At 35.1% G+C, this 15,960-nt stretch overlaps 1 protein-coding gene across 5 annotated transcripts in view; it reads left to right on the forward strand.

The window, feature by feature from the left end:
- The window catches only part of Ccdc91 (coiled-coil domain containing 91), a 261,256-nt gene that overhangs the window by 31,680 nt on the left and 213,616 nt on the right, over nt 1-15,960 (forward strand). For 3 of the 5 annotated variants that reach the window (XM_019208148.2, XM_019208150.2, XM_019208149.2), the window contains exons 3-4: nt 13,612-13,772; nt 14,794-14,997. In XM_019208148.2, the coding sequence (XP_019063693.1) occupies nt 13,612-13,772; nt 14,794-14,997 (365 nt within the window). Of the gene's footprint in view, nt 1-11,285; nt 11,448-12,325; nt 12,417-13,611; nt 13,773-14,793; nt 14,998-15,960 lie in introns of those variants that run through there. The other 2 variants (XM_010628981.3, XM_010628980.3) reach the window with 2 other exon arrangements.

Consider the following 15,960-nt stretch of genomic DNA (forward strand, 5'->3'; position numbering starts at 1 on the left):
TGCCTGTAAACTTGTTACAAAAGTCACAGATTCTGGAGCATGTGACTGGCTTCTAGGCCAAAGTGTGCCTCACACCTATCTGTGAGCGGCTGTTTACTTGTACATGAACTCTGACTTGCCCTGAAAGTAGAGACTAGCCTGTAGATTGCTGACTTGGTGGTGAAAGAATACTTTTTACATTGCTTGCATGCTATTTCTATGCTGTATCTTTTAAGCAAATTCATTATGATGCTCCTTCTGTTGTACCATAGTTTTAAGATTCATGTGTCTAGCTGGGATGAAAAGATTACAAAATCCACATCTGAACTCCTGTTTTGACCATCGCATTTTCTACCAGCAACCTTTCTTTTATAGTTATTGGCTGCTTCATCCTTTCCATTCACAGCAGTGAAATATTGGATGTGTTCTTGATTGCTCTTCTGGTTCTAATTTTAGTATATGTGCTGCTGAAGAGAGCACTCTTCCTCTGGTTCTAGATCCAAGCAATCAGGAAATTTTGTTAACTTCCATTCAAAGAAGTAGCAAAGTTTTGCTACTTCTCAGAGCCAGTGCTGTTACTTTCCTTGTGTGTGTTGCCATCATCTCCTGACTGGACTACGGAAAAAGCGTGTGAAACCTCTCATTTCTCCGACTCTTGCCCACAACACTTCATTATCAGCACAGATACTACATTGGCAACATTTTAATACTACCTAAAGCTTTTCTGCTCAGTCCTAATGAGCCAGCCAAATTTTCCAAGCCTTTTTATTTTGATGGCATAAAATGAATTTTTAAGAGAGTAGTTCTCATGAACCTCCAGAGTATTTTCCATATTTTGTTTTAAACTTTATTTTCATAGGATTATTTTTCCACCCCTCCTTCAAGCTTCACTTTCTAGACTGACTAGTCAAATATAGTTTACCATTAGAAGAGAAAGATGTGAGAAGTGAACAGATGTGTCCCAGTTACTCTTCATTCGTTTTCTTTAAAGGTTAGCATTTTACCACATTTGCTTTCTCTTTATTCTTTTTCTTATGCCTCTTTTTCCATCCTCGTTTTTCCCCACTGTTTATCTGGGGTTCTTTATTGTGACACTGAGGACAAACTGTCAGAATACTGCTGTATTTCCCAAAGTAACTTGGGTTAGTTCTTACTCCCTTCCTTCACCTTCTAATAGGTTTTAGTTGTTCTTTTGTTGTATGGCTTAGTTTGTGTTCTATTTTAAGAGTTAATCCCCCCTTTCCTCTTAGAGATTTAATTTTCTTGAGCATTTGAAACATTAATGTGGCTTCAGAAGTTCGGAACCATATGAAAACTTGTACTCCTGCTGTCCATTTCTTACTGTTTTTTTTAACTCATTTCTCCATATCTCCAATCCATACTTTCATTAGTTTTGGTTCTATCCTTCCTATGTTCCTTTAGCACAATGAATACATATACTTAGCTTTGTCTTCATACATTTAAGGGCCATTTATATTTTTTTGTAAGTGGTCTTTTCATATCTTTAGTCTCTTCAGTGGTTTTTTAACCTTCTCATTCTTTTTTGGGGGGTGTTGGGGAGGGCCAGGTTTTACATATTCCTTCCATGTTAGGACCATTGGTACTTACTGTGATACTTACTGCATATCTCTTTGTTTCCCCAGCTCATGTTAGATTTTTTTAAGGTAAGTTTTCGCAGACAAGAAGGATTTGCATATTCTATAGCCAAATAAGTCAGTATATTGTTTTATTTTACCTGAAATCATAATTTCTTATACTCAAAGGAAAGAAGAACTCCCTCATCCTTTTGTCTAGCACTTAATAGTCATTTTTTAAACATTTAGAGCCTTAATCCTATTTTGGAGCTTATTTTAACATATGGCGTGAAATGTAAGTTTCTTGCTTCCTTCATTGTTGACTCTATGTGGGTGTCTGCTATGCTTTTTGATCTGTTTTTTTGTAATACCAAGTAGTGAATTGTTTTCCTTAAAGAAATTTCATAGTATATTTTAATACACAAAACTTTTAATAAGGATAGTAATATATTTTGGTCTAGTTGAACTTAGTATATTGCTATGAGTGACCAGCATTCCCTTTTTTGCATTTTTTTGAAAGTATATTCCTATTTTTGCAGCTTTACTTTTTCCATGTGACTTTAAATGTCAATTTATCTAGGTTCTTTTTAAGAAAAATTTACTGATACCTTTATTAGGATTTATTAAGTCTAAAAATTAACTAAAGGAAATGGAATCTTTATGAGGTTTAGTTTTCATTTACACTGAGTTTCTTCTTTAGGTCTACCTTTGTGTGTTTCAGGAGGATTTTAGAGATTTTCTCACATTTCTTGCTAAATATATTGTGAAGTGTCTTATTTGTTAAAGTAAAAATAGTATTTTCTCCATAATTATATTTTCTAAATGGCTATTTTTACATATGAATGCTATGGATTTTCTTGTTTAGTATATCTTCCTACTATACTGAATGCTTTTGTTATTTGAGTTAATTTTACAATGGATTCCTATATAGGAACATGAAATAGTGCTCTTCTTTTTCATATTTTTAAAGGACATATATTTATATACCTGCACTATGTTAATAATTGAAATAATTTTGAAATGGAAGCATGAACATTTAATACACTTACCTTTTTTTTTAATTTATGGGTACTTTTTAGGTATACAGTACAGTTGCATTCATCTGGAATCTTGTACCTTTATATGATGTGTCTTGTTTCTTATTTTTCCCCATACTGCTGCCCTCCCTTCATCCCTTCCAACCTCCCCTATTTACAAAGACTTTGTTTCCATTTCTCATATCTTTTCTTCTCCTTTCCTTTCCCTTCCCCTCCTCACTTCTCCTACTCCTTCAGCCTTTTTATTCCTATTTCCCATTATCAATTATACAATTTAAAACTAATTTACACTTTTACTTTCTCACACCAGAGAAACTATTCTATATTTACACATGTCCCATTTATTTTACTTAAGAGTATAGCCTCAATGTGCATCCATTTGGCTGTAAATGTCTCTAGTTTCTCATACTTTATGAATGTACTCCATTTTATAAAAACACCACATCTTCTTTATCCAGTTTCCCCTTGATGGGTATTTGGAATGTTTCCAAGATTTAGCTGTTTAAAAAGGTGCTGCAATAAACACGGGTGTGCATATATTGCTGTGATACGATTCTTTTAATTCTTTTGGGAAGATACCCAGCAGAGGATTAGCTGGGTCAAATGGAACCTCTAATCCTAGTTGTTTGAGGTATCTCCATATTGATTTCCACAGTGGTTCACCACTCTGAACCCCCACCAACAATGGAGAAGGGTTTGTTTCTCACCACAACCTCACCAGCATTTGTTATTGACTGATTTCTTGATAGAAGCCATTCTTTCTGGGGTGAGGTGGAATCTCAGTGTTGTTTTCATCTGTATCTCTCGAATGACCAGTGATGTTGACCATTTTTTCATTTATTTATTTGCTGCTTTTATTTCTTTGTCTGAGAAGTATCTGTTCATTTCAGATGCCCATTTTTGAATTGGATCTTTATATTTGAGGGGTCTGATTTTTTTTTGAGTTCTTTATATATTCTAGATAGTAGTCCTTTGTCTAGGAACAGCTGGTAAAATTTTTTCCCACATTGTAGATTGTCTCTTGCCTCTGTTGGTATTTTCTCTTGCAGTGAAGAAGCTCTTCAATAAGATGGCATCCCAGTTGTTGATTCTTTGGGCTAGTTCCTGTGCTACTGAGAATTTGTTCATAAAGTCTTTTCCTATGCCAATGTCTTCAAGAGTTCTACCCAGTTTATTTTCCAGCAAGTTTAGTGTTTCTGTTTTAATATTTAGATTCTTAATCCACTTGGATTTTAATTTAGTGCATGGTTAAAGATAGGGCTCTAGTTTTAATCTTTAGCAAGTTCAAATACAGTTTTTCAAACACAACTCATTAAAGAGACTATCTTTCCTTCAGTGAGGATGGTTGGCTCCTTTGTCAAAGATGAGATAGCTGAGTATGTCTGGAGTTGTTTCTATATCTTTAAATCTGTTCCACTAATCCTTGGGTCTTTTTCTTTGCCAGTTCCATGCTGTTTTTATCACGGTGGCTTTGACTACGTTATACTTTCAAGTTGGGGACTGTGGTACCCCCTGCCATGTCTCTATTGCCTAAAATTGCTTTTGCTATTCTAGATCTGTTCTTTACCAAATGTGTTTTTGTATTGTTTTCTCTAGTTCGGTGAAGTATACTGTTGGGATTTTGGAAGTATGGCCATTTTCACTATGTTCTTATCCAGGAGCAAGGGATGTCTTTCCATTTTCTTACATCCTCTTCATTCTCTTTTTTCAGAGTGCTGTAATTTTCATTGTAGAGGTCTTTTGCTTCTTTCGATAGATTGATTCCTAGGTATTTCTTTTTTTTTTTTTGGCTGCTTGTTTGAAAGGAATTGCTGCCCTAATCTCTCTCGCAGTGTGTCTGTTATTTGTGTACAAGAAGGATATTGAGTTTTGAATGTTGACCTTGTATCCAGCTACTCTACTGAATTTGTCAATTAAGTCTAAAAGTCCTTTGTCAGAGTTTTTTGAGTCTTCTATGAAGAACCAGAAAATAGAAACAGTTTAACTTCTTCATTTTCTATCTTTATTTCTTCCTCTTGTCTAGTTGCTGTGGCTAATGTTTCCAGCACTATATTGAACAGCAGTGGTTTAGTGGAACTCCTTGTCTTGTTCCTGATTTTAGCATAAAGGTTTTGAGTTTTTGACCATTTAATGCGATGTTGGCTGTTGTTTTTTCATAGATAGCCTTTATTGAGTTGAGATAAAGACCATCTATTGCAATTTTCTGCAGTTTTTATCATGAATGGGTGTTGAATTTTGTCATAAGCTTTTTGCATCTATTGAGATGATCGTATGATTTTTGTCCTTGATTCTGTAATATAGTGTATTAAATTTATTGATTTATGTATGTAGAATCATGCTTGCATCCATGAACCACAACAAGCCTTTATTGTAGGAACAATCTGTCGTGCTGTCTCTAAACAAAGGGGAGGAAGCCAAGACAGGGAGTGCCTTTTATAATACTAGGGTGAGGTTAACCTGTGGTAGAGTTGAGTGAGATAATATTAAGAAATTAAAAGAGCCTGTAACATCACTAAGAGGGGTTTGTGACATCTCTAGCTGCTAAGAGGCAGCAATTATCAGGTTACTCTTTTGGCGGGAGCAGAGGAATGATGGGAAGAAGCCTGTCCTTTGTTTAAAAAAAGGCAATATTTTAACATGGAGGCTGCTATTACATGTGACAGCCATCTTAAGACAAAAAAATAAAAAAAATATAACAGTCTTCTTAATGACCCTCTGTATTCTGTGTGCCAGTATCTTATTGAGACTTTTTGGATTTGTGTTCATCAGGGAGATTGGACTGTAGTTATCTTTTTTGGTTGCATCTTTCCCTGGTTATAGAATCAAAGTAACACTTGCTTCCAGGAATGAATTTGGAAGTCTTGCTTCCCTTTCAATTTCATTGAAAAGTTGAAAGAGTTATGGCAATAGTTCTTCTGTAAATTCCTTGAATAATTCAGCTGTTAAGCCATCAGGAGCTGGGCTTTTCTTTGTTGGTAAATTTTAATTACATTTTCAATTTCACTGATTGCAATTGGGATATTTAGAATTATTTTATCTTCTTCCTTCAACTTTGTTTATTCATATGTATCCAGAAATCTGTCCATATCTTCTGTGTTTTCCATTTTATTATTGTACAGGTTCTTGAAGTGTAGGTATTGATGATCCTCTGGATTTCTGTTGAATCTGTCGTGACTTCACCTTTTTCATTCCTAATTGCATAAATTTGAGCCTGTTGTCTTTTTTTATGATAAGGTTGGCTAAAGCTTTATGGATTTCATTGATTCTTTCGAAAAATGAACTCTTCCATTCATTGACTTTTTTTTTTTTTTGGTATCGTTTTCTTAATCTCCATTGCATTGATTTCTGCTCTGATCTTTATAATTTCCTCCCCTGTGTGAGCTTTTGGTTTGTCTTGCTGTTCTATTTCTGGAAGCTTAAGATTCAGCATTAGGTTATTTCAGCTCGCTCTGTTTTCCTAGTGTGGACATTGTCACTGCTATAAATTTCCCTTGTAGAACTGCTTTCATTGTGTCCCACAGAATCCGATATGTTGTATTGGCCTTATCATTTATTTGTAAAATCTGTCTTGTTGTGTTTTCTTTTTTTGTGTGTGTTTTTTTTTGGTGTTGGGGATCAAACTTGGGTCCTTGTGCTTGTGAGGCAGGAGGCAGAACCACTGAGCTAAATTCTCGGCCCTTGTTTGTTTGTTTTTTTGAGTAAAAACTGCCTTAATTTCTTCTTTAATTCCCTCTGTGACCCACTGGTTGTTCAGGAGAGTATTGTTCAATTTCCACGAGTTTGTGAATTCTTGTGGTTTCCCTTGGTACTGATCTCCAGTTTAATTGTACTATGGTGTGATAGTATACATGGGATAATTTCCTCTCCTTTGCATTTACTTAAATGTGTTCTATGAGCTAGTATGTGGTCTATTTTGGAGAATGACTCATGTGCAGCCGAAAAGAATGTATGTTCTGATTTTGTGGGGTGGAACACTGTAGACATCTGTTAAGTCCATTTGTTCAAAAGCTTGGTTCAGTTCTAGTGTTTCATTGTTGGTTTTTTGCCTAGATGACCCGTCTATTTGTGACAGTGGTGTATTTAGGTCCCCTACTACAATTGTATTAGTGCTTATTTGGTTTTTCATGTCCCTTAATATTTTGTATAGTTGGAGGTGTTAGTATATGGTACATACATATTTATTATTGTCATCTCTTCCTCTTGGATTGTTCTCTATACAAGGATTTTGTGACCTTTTTTGTCTCTCTTCATTAGTTTTGCTTTGAAATTTACTTTTTCTATGCATAAGATAGCCACCCCTGCTTTTTTCCAAGTTCCTGTGGCATAGAGAACCATTTTCCATCCTTTTACTTTCTGTGAATTTCTTTTTGAACCAGGTACATTTCTTGTATACAGTATATTGTTGGAATTTGGTTTTTAATCCATTCTGCCAGTCTACTTCTAATTGGTGAATTGAGGCCATTAACATTGATGGTTATAAATTATATGTATTGACTTTTCATTTTCATGTTATTTTCCTGTTGCTGGCTCTATTTAATTTTTCCCTCTCTCCCTTTAATTCCTTGCCTTGCCTGCCAGGTTTGCTCTGTTGGGCCTCGTGGTGTTGTGACCTTCATTGTCTTTTTCTAGGATATCGTTTAGAATTATTTGGACTGCCGGTTTGGTATTCATGATGCTTCTCAGGTGCTGTCATGGAAGTATCTTATTTCCCCATCAATTTTAAAAGATAATTTTGCAAGATACGTCAGTCTAGGTTGGAGGTTGTTTTCTTTTAGGGCTTGAAATGCCTTACTCCAGGTCCTCCTTGACTTTACGGATTATGTTGAAAAGTCTGCTGTAATTCTGATGGGCTTTGGCATGTGATTTGTTTCTTTTCCCTAACTGCTTGTAGTATTTTGTTCTTCTGTTGGGTTTCTAGGATCTTGATTATTATGTCTAGGTATAGATTTTTTTTATTATGGCTAGTTAGAGTCCTGTATGCCTCACTTATTTGTATGTCTAGTTCATTTGCTCTATTTCAGAAGTTTTCTGTCATTAATTCTCTGAGCAGTTTTTTTTTATGTCATTTGTACTTTTTCCTGCTTGTTCATGGACTCCTATCAGTCTGATATTATTCTTCTTTGCATCATCTAGGAGCTGTTGGATTGATTTCTCATGGTCCCTTACTATTTTTAAGAGATCTCTCTTTTCATATTTACTGACTGCCATCCTGTCTTCCATATCTGATATTTTGTCTTCAGATTGGCTCAGTCTGCTGTGTATACTTTCAATAGTTTTTTATCTCTTGGATATCTGAATCTGTTTCATGGTTTCCATTTCTTTCTTATGTTGGGCATTCATGGCTTCTATCATAGTTCTGATGTCATTTTTTTTTTTTTTATCTTTTTCTGTTCTAGAGTTTCTAATCATGTCTTTCATTGTGCTCACCATCTCTTTAGTTATCTGGGAAATTATTTTGTTTTGAATTTTTCTACAGCATCATTCATCTGTTTGTTATTTCCTTTGCTATGTGTTCAGGGCATCCTTGTGGCTGATGTCAGTGTTTTCTACCTTGTTTTCCCCAGAATTTGTTTTTGGTGAGCTGGAAGTCTGTGTTTGTGCCTTGCTTAAATGCCTTCTCATTTCTATTTTTGTTGTTGGTGCTCTCCTTGGTTTGATTCCTGGGTTAATACTTTGATCTTCAAGATATAGCTGGCCTCTCATGATTCAGAGACACTGTCATTTTCATAGTACCAGGAAGGACAACTGATGTGATCAATCATAACAACTTAGCTCAAGTGATATACTCAGTAAACAGTAGCAGCAATCACAGATTAGAAAAAGACAATTTGTCGTAGTCATTAATCTATCACCTTTAACCATGTGAATTAAGTCAAAATTGAGGACAACTATGTGAATAAACTCTTCAATATCGCAACTTTACCCTTCAGGATGGGGACTTAGAAAGGAGTTGGGAAGAGAGGGATAGATAGGTAGAAGTGTAGGTGAAGGTTAGAAGTGAGGCCAGAGGACACAGGAACATCACATAAACTCTAGGAATCTGTTGAAAACAAGATGGAAAGACAGAATGAAAGAAGAAAGACAAGACTAGAGTGACCTAACAGCAATAGGGAAGATAGAAACTGTACTCACTTTCCTTTGAAACTAATGACAATCAAGAGAAGGAAAAAGAGTGAAGGAAAGAGAGAAAGAAGAAATCTGAATTAGGGCAGAAACAGAACAAAAGGGGAAATGAGCAATTTGAGAGAGTGAGAGATTTAGTTGGAAAGAGAAAAAAAAGAATAAAGAATAAAGGAAGTATTTGAAAAGAGTGGGAAAAATAAAGATTAAAAATAAGGAAAAGAAAAAAATAATTTAAAAAATAAAAAATAAAAATAAATGGCCTCCCTTTTTATGTCTGTGCTGTCACAATAGACACCGTTTGCATCAATGTGCAGATCTAAGTCAGTCAGTCCTAGCAGGTCAGCAGCAGACCCTTGAGATTCAGGTTGATTTCTGGCTTAATGCGCAGGTTGAGATCCCTGACCTCCTGCAGGGTTGAACTCTGCAAGTTTCTACTGCAGGTTCCAGCTGCTCTTCCCCTGAAGATAGTCCAGATTCCAATCAGATGTGATGATCCCTACAACTTACCAACCACAGTGGTCTGGTTTGCCTTATTGCGGAGATTTTCCTCAGTTTTCCTGATAGAGGCCTTCTTTCTGTTGTTTACTTCTGCTCTGTCTTCTGGAGCTCAGTACAATGGCTTTTATGACCCCCTGTGCCTCTGCAGTGTGGATCCAGATATTGGTACAACCAGGAGGCTAGGGGTGGTGGTGGTGGGGTCCCTGACTCCTCTCTGGTCTGCACTGCTTGGAGGCCCGGGTTCTGTGGGTGGGTTGTAGCCTAGCTCCACGTGTCTCTGGCATTCCTCATTGGTCTGCCCTACTTGGAGACTCAGTTCACTGGGGGTGGGGCAGTAGCCTCGCTCCACATGGCTTACCCATCTGCCCCTTTTCCTGCCCCTTTTCTTATTACTGTGCTCTTACTTGATTGGCTTGGTTCATGCCTTTAGTTTAATATTAAATGCTTTGTAGATAGTAGGTGTTCTTGTCTTATTCCTTATTTGGATGAAAAAAACCTTTATTTTCTATTAATTGAGATGTACACTTAGAAGTAATGTTGCATGTTTTATTATTGTGAGAAGATACTTGCTTTCTTGAGTTTTTTTTTTCTTTTTAAACAGAAGTGTTTGTTCATTTTTCCTAGTCATTTTTAGAGTCTTATAGGTAATTTTTCTCTGTAAGTCTATTTAGATGGAATTTTATATTATACTTGTCAATTATCTGCTAGTGAACTGGCTTTTGATCCTTGGGATAAATCCTACTTGTTCAGTGTATATTTTTTTCCCCATGTGGCCCTGGATACTTTATTTAGGACTTTTACTTTATTTTTTTTTAAGTGATACTTTAAAGTCTCAATTTTTTTGTTTTTTTATTGTCATCATCAGGTTTAGCTATCAGTATTGCATTAATGTTCATAAAGGTTTTGCTTACTTAATAGTGCTCTCAGATTTTAGTTTCAGAGCACTGAGATTATCTGGGTTTTGAATCTGTGGTAGAAATTTTCTGGAAATAATCACATGCTTTGCAATGCACTTGCCTAATAACTTAGTTTTTTCCCCAAAGAAAAAGATCTATTTTCAGAAGATCATTTTAATACACTAGTAAAATAATTTATATAAACTTTTATTTCTCTAATTTTAATATTTACTTACTGAAAAGCCAATAGGAATCTTATGGTTTTCTTTTTAATTTCTTCTATTTCAGTAACTTTTAACTTTGTATATTTATACATTTCACTTTGTATATTTGTAAAATTTCCTTTTAGTTTTAAATAAGCTCCTTTTTTTAAAAAAATACAGGATTTTTATTAATCTGCCTTTAATGTCTGCATTATCTTTATTATTTCCTCTTTTAAATTTTCTTTGTTGATTCTTAGTTTGAGCTGGATATGTATTTATTTATTTATTTCCCTCATTGAGTTTATTGGGTACTTTTTAGGTATACAGTACAGTTACATTCATTATTGGGATCTTGCACCTTTACATGACAGGTCTTGGTTCTCATTTTTTCCCCTTGTCCCTGCCCTCCCTTCACCCCTCCTCCCCTCCCCCTGAGCTGGAAATTTAATTCATTGATTTTTTTTTTATTGATGTGTTTGACAATATAGTTTTTTTAAACTACTGCTTTGTTTGCCATAGATTCTGATATGTAGTAGTTTTATTATTTCATAGACGTTCTGTAATATATTAACAGACAGTAGAAAGTAGAATTACAATATTGTTGGATTGATCATGGGAGTAGATAGATTCCTGGGAAAGCTTGTTTCAAATGTTGCAGAATGATAACTTCAGTGACAACTTGCATTTACCGAATATTTACTATGTAGTTGTCACTGAGCTAAGTTGTTTATCTGCATTTCCTCATTTAAGCTACATAATACTACTTTGAGATACTTATTCTTTCCCCATTTTTAGAAGATGAACTAAAGTTTAGATTTTTAAATATGATTTGCTTGTCTGCATAAGCAGGGAGTTGTATTGTTCAAATTTGAATCTATTTCTGACTCTAGGGCCTATGGAATTTCTTAGGCAATCATATTGTGAGGTCACAGAGGCAATCATATTGTGAGGTAATGCTAGTTACACAGGCAGCTGGAGTGAGGTTGGCACAGTGGAGCATTTCTGGCTTGTGCCCATACAGTTGTTTCAGGTACAGTTAACTGAGAAGGAAAGCATGGAGCCAACTTGGTTTATGTGAAATGATAGTTAAGTTTCATGTACCTGTTGGACATCTGTATGGATCTGTCTGGAAATCAGGTAAGCACATGGATGTGGAAGTCTGCAGAACAGTTGGCACTAGAGACATACATTCAAGTGTCACTAGTGTGCGGGTGATAAGTGAATAATAAGGGCTTGAAAATGATAGCCTAGAATACTGTGGACGATAAGTTCAGAAGATACAGGAAATAGTAAATTTGTGTTTTAGTGGAAAAAGGCAGGAAGGAAATAAGGGTAACATAGTCCAAATGTTAAGAAGAAAGCCAGGTGATCATGGTATAAGAAGAACCAAGGAAAGGTTTTCAAGGAATGTTGAGAGCAATTACCACATGCCTTGGAGAACTAAAGAGGAACGGTAGTCTTCATGAGACTTAATGTAAGAACAGGGCCAGTGCAGGGAAAAGAATTAGATTAAGAAGAAAGTGGAGAAGGAAGGTATAAACTATTCAAGAAATTTGGCAATGAAGGGAAAATGTGATAGGATGCTCTCCTTGTCATTGTATTTATATTGCACTGATTTTCATAGGTTTGAAAACTCACTAGAGATATTTTTATTATACTCCATAGTATAAGCCATTTGGAAAATCTTGACATTTTGGGGAACTTTCTCTCACCATATATAATAGTGAAAACTAGAAAAAATAATTTCTGAAAAACTTTGAAAGATTTCTGAAAAACATACCAAGTATAAACATGAATTAAAATTCTAGTTTTGTATATTTGAGCTAAATGTGTCTTTTTTGTGAAGCTATAACATCTTAATTATCTAGTATGGTACATAATATTTCAAAATTACAGTATTTCTGTGTAATAAAAGCATACATAAGATACATAAAAATAATATAAAGTACCAGTGAGAAATGAATATATTATTTACTTTATTAATACTTAACGGCCTTTTAAATGTCTTTCCTCAGGGAAAAATGCAATTTCCGTTGTGAGCTACCTCCACAGAATTTTATGGTACAGCCTCACTGACAGTGCCACTGATGCCAATGTGGAATAAAGGTCTTTAAAATTCAGAAAGTAAAAAAAAGTATAAATGAATTACTGCTAAAAATTACTCATTAACTCTTAATTTTTTAAGGGTGGGAGGTTACTGAAGATTGGACACAAGCAGGATGCTTGTACTGAGCTACATCCCTGTGCTCTTTTTCACTCTTGTCTCTCACTCTATCCATCATTCATCCATCCATTTATCTATCTTTTTTTTTTTTTGAGACAGGATTTTTGAAGTTGCTACATTTCCCAGGCTGGGCTTGATCTTGCAACTCTCCTGCTTCAGACTTTTATAGTGGTGGGATTACCAGAATGTGCTGTCCACCACGTCTTTTAAAATTTTAACACACATATTACAAATTTATTTGAATACTTAGAGGAGTATTTACAAATAAATGAATATAAGTGTACCCTGCTGAAATTGACTTTTTATATATATTCTTTCCTTGTTTTGCTTTGTTTTATTTTTGGTACCAGGAATTGAACTCGGGACCTAGCGCTTGCAAGGCCGATGGTGTAACCACTGAGCTAAATCCCTGGCCCCGTCTTCTTTTCTTATAGTTGGCAGTCAGCTTTACTTTTATGACCTTTCATTTGAATTTAATTGCAGAATTGTATTTCTATATTTTTTCTGTAGAAACAATCCAGCCATTGACTGTTTTAACCTGGAAAATTATTTGTTACCAAAAAATTAATACAGAGAAATAAGATTTATTCCTCCTTCTTACACACTGTGCCCAGTGTTTGCTTGGCTGATTTCCCTGCTGGCTTATGAGTTCACCTAGTGCAGGAGTGATCTTTCTTGTTCTTCAGTTTCCCCCCAAGGGTCTTGTACCCGTGCCTGTCTCTAATAGGCTCTTTGGTGCTCTGTTTTTCTTTTTAATTAAATAAGTGTTTCTGGAATAAATGAATTAATTTATCATAGATGTGACTTTTGTCTGAGTTTGAATGCACATTTTATAGCAGCATTTTAGTGTATAAACACTAAGACATTACAAAATTGCTTTGCTTGTCTGGGTGTGAAATGTTAAACCTAGAAATACTAGTTTTAGATTTTATATATCTAACTTTGAGCCATAGTCACAAAATCCCAATTTTCAATCTCACTGGTTTTACTTCATCCCTTTCCCTTTGTGTCTGCTTTCTTCCATTCACCCATCCTCTCTGTTTTCCTTAATAGTCTGTCCTCCGTGTTGTCTTTTAGTATCCGGAGTCCATCTTTCACCAGCTTCTCCTGAGCTTGCTTTGGACCATGACCACTCATCTCCTGCAGTGGGATGCCTTCCTCCTGATGCCATTGTCTCCTCCCCAGAGAACGTGCATACCGACAACGGTATTGTGAGCCATGCTGCTCCGAAAGCACAGGTAAAGCGAGGGTGTTTGCATAGGAAGTTTGTATTCATAGGAAATTGCATAGAAATTTAATTGATGTTAATATAATTTCTTTATAAGGTTATTCTGAAGAAAGTATTTCTGCAAAAGATTTTTTGTTTGTTTGTTTTGGTACGGGGCAGGGGGATTGATCTCAGGACCTTGCACTTGCGAGGCAGGCGGTGGCACCACTGAGCTAACTCCCTGGCCCTATAATAGATATTTTAAAATGGACACTCAGGCTTAGAATGAAAAAAATTGGACAGTGTTTGTTTTGTGGCAAAGTACTCACTTAGCCTTAGTTACCAAAATATCGTTTAATTCATTTGTTAAAACTGACCTAGCTTTGCATTTCAAATCTTGAAATTTAAAACAGGAAATAATTATTCTAAAGAGCAATTACTTTTCTTTTGGGGAAATATTAATATGTTGCAGGTATTAGAGTATCTATTTGAATGTTAGGCCGAAACCAAAAAAGAGAGCATTCATAGAGTGTATTCAGATATTTTTTGAACGAGGAACTGTGTCAAGTTGGATTTCCAAAGCTGGATTTGTAAAGTGTTATACATAATTTAAGTAACTTGTTAATTTTTCTAGAAGGTAATGATCATCTAGAGGTTGTTGGTAAATTTTAAATTCTTATTTACAAGTTAAAATTTAAACAGATTTGAGGCATGCCTGTATCAAATGTGAACTGGTATCAAATGTGTCTATGCTTCATTGTACATTTTTAAGCATAAGAAAAATGTTTTAAGTTAGTATATTGCTGGAAATATAAATACTAAGGCTAGACTTAAAGTTGAGAGGAAATTTTGTTTCTTACTGCAAAAATCAGTTATTGTAACCCTCTTGTGTTGATTTGTGTAAAAAGGGAAAAAAATTTGGAGCCTTTGCTACAACTTAATTTTCAAATGTGGTTTGTGATACACCTTTTGGCCATTTTCATGTTGAGATAGTATGAACTTTCTTCTCTCTCTTATGTGCATGTGTATGTTTGTTTTTAAATGTCGTTTAGGTTCAGCAGTCAACAGGCACTCATCTAGATATCCTGCTTTTTCCTTTGGGTTTATCGGATGAAACAAGTGATGGGACAGTTGCTCTTGTGGATGATTCTGAGGATCCTGCAGGCAATGTATCAAACATCCAGCTTCAGCAAAAAGTTTCAGATCTGGAGATGAAACTCAAAATGTCTGAAGAAGAAAAACAAAGGATTAAAAAGGCATGTTAACATTTGCCTAAGAGTAAATATTTGAATTTTATATATTGGAAATTTTATAGAATCCCAAAATGTGATTAAGAACTCATTAGAAGCGGAAGACACTCTCTTCCCTTGGGTGTAGTAGAGCTAAGTCAGTCACAGCAGCTTGTTAACTGGCAAAGCCTTTGACAGGAAATCTTTCATCTTAAATATGGCAGTCAGGCCTTCATATCTAGGGATTCCACACACATACCTGCATCTGCAGGTTCAAAATATTTAGGATGTGAAGAGCCTGTGCTCTGACTTTTAAAGACCTTTTGTTCTTGTCATTGTTTCTCCATAAACATTACAATTCTAGAAGTGATTTAATGTAGATAGGAGGATGTGCTTTGTTTTTATGCAAATAGTTTGCAATTTTACGTAAGGGACTTGTGAGTCTTTACATTTGGATGTCAGTAGGGATCCCAAAACCAAAGTCCTTATGGATTTTAGGTATCCATGTATACTTTAAAAAGATGAACTGTTGTTACTAGGGTCTTTGGTGTTTCTTTTTTTTTTGTTTCTGTCCAAGGCTTTTTTTTCTAGTTTATTTCCTTTGAGTGGAGGGAGTATTACACTCTTACACAAATTTGAAGTTTTATAACATTAACTTTTGGGAAGCCAGGCATCGTTTGGGGATATTTGACCAGAGGACTTAAATATATGTACAGCCATTTTTGTAAATAACTTAAGATACTTATACAGTATGTCTTAGCAAATTTATTAAAAGTATATAAAGATTGATTTTGTTGATTAAAATTTGTAGTGTTATATCAATGTGTGATATTCTAGAAATTAGGATGAGATGTACCATTTTTAATATTGTTAGAATTTAACTTTTTTTTTTTTTAACAGACAAATAACTTCTGTGTTCATTGAAAAAAAACTATTTTAGGACTGGGGATTTATCTCATTGGTACTGTGCCTGCCTTGGCAAGTGCAAGG

This window comes from Fukomys damarensis, unplaced genomic scaffold (genome assembly GCF_012274545.1).
Source record: "Fukomys damarensis isolate Sample0158 unplaced genomic scaffold, DMR_v1.0_HiC HiC_scaffold_15, whole genome shotgun sequence".
NCBI lineage: Eukaryota > Metazoa > Chordata > Mammalia > Rodentia > Bathyergidae > Fukomys > Fukomys damarensis.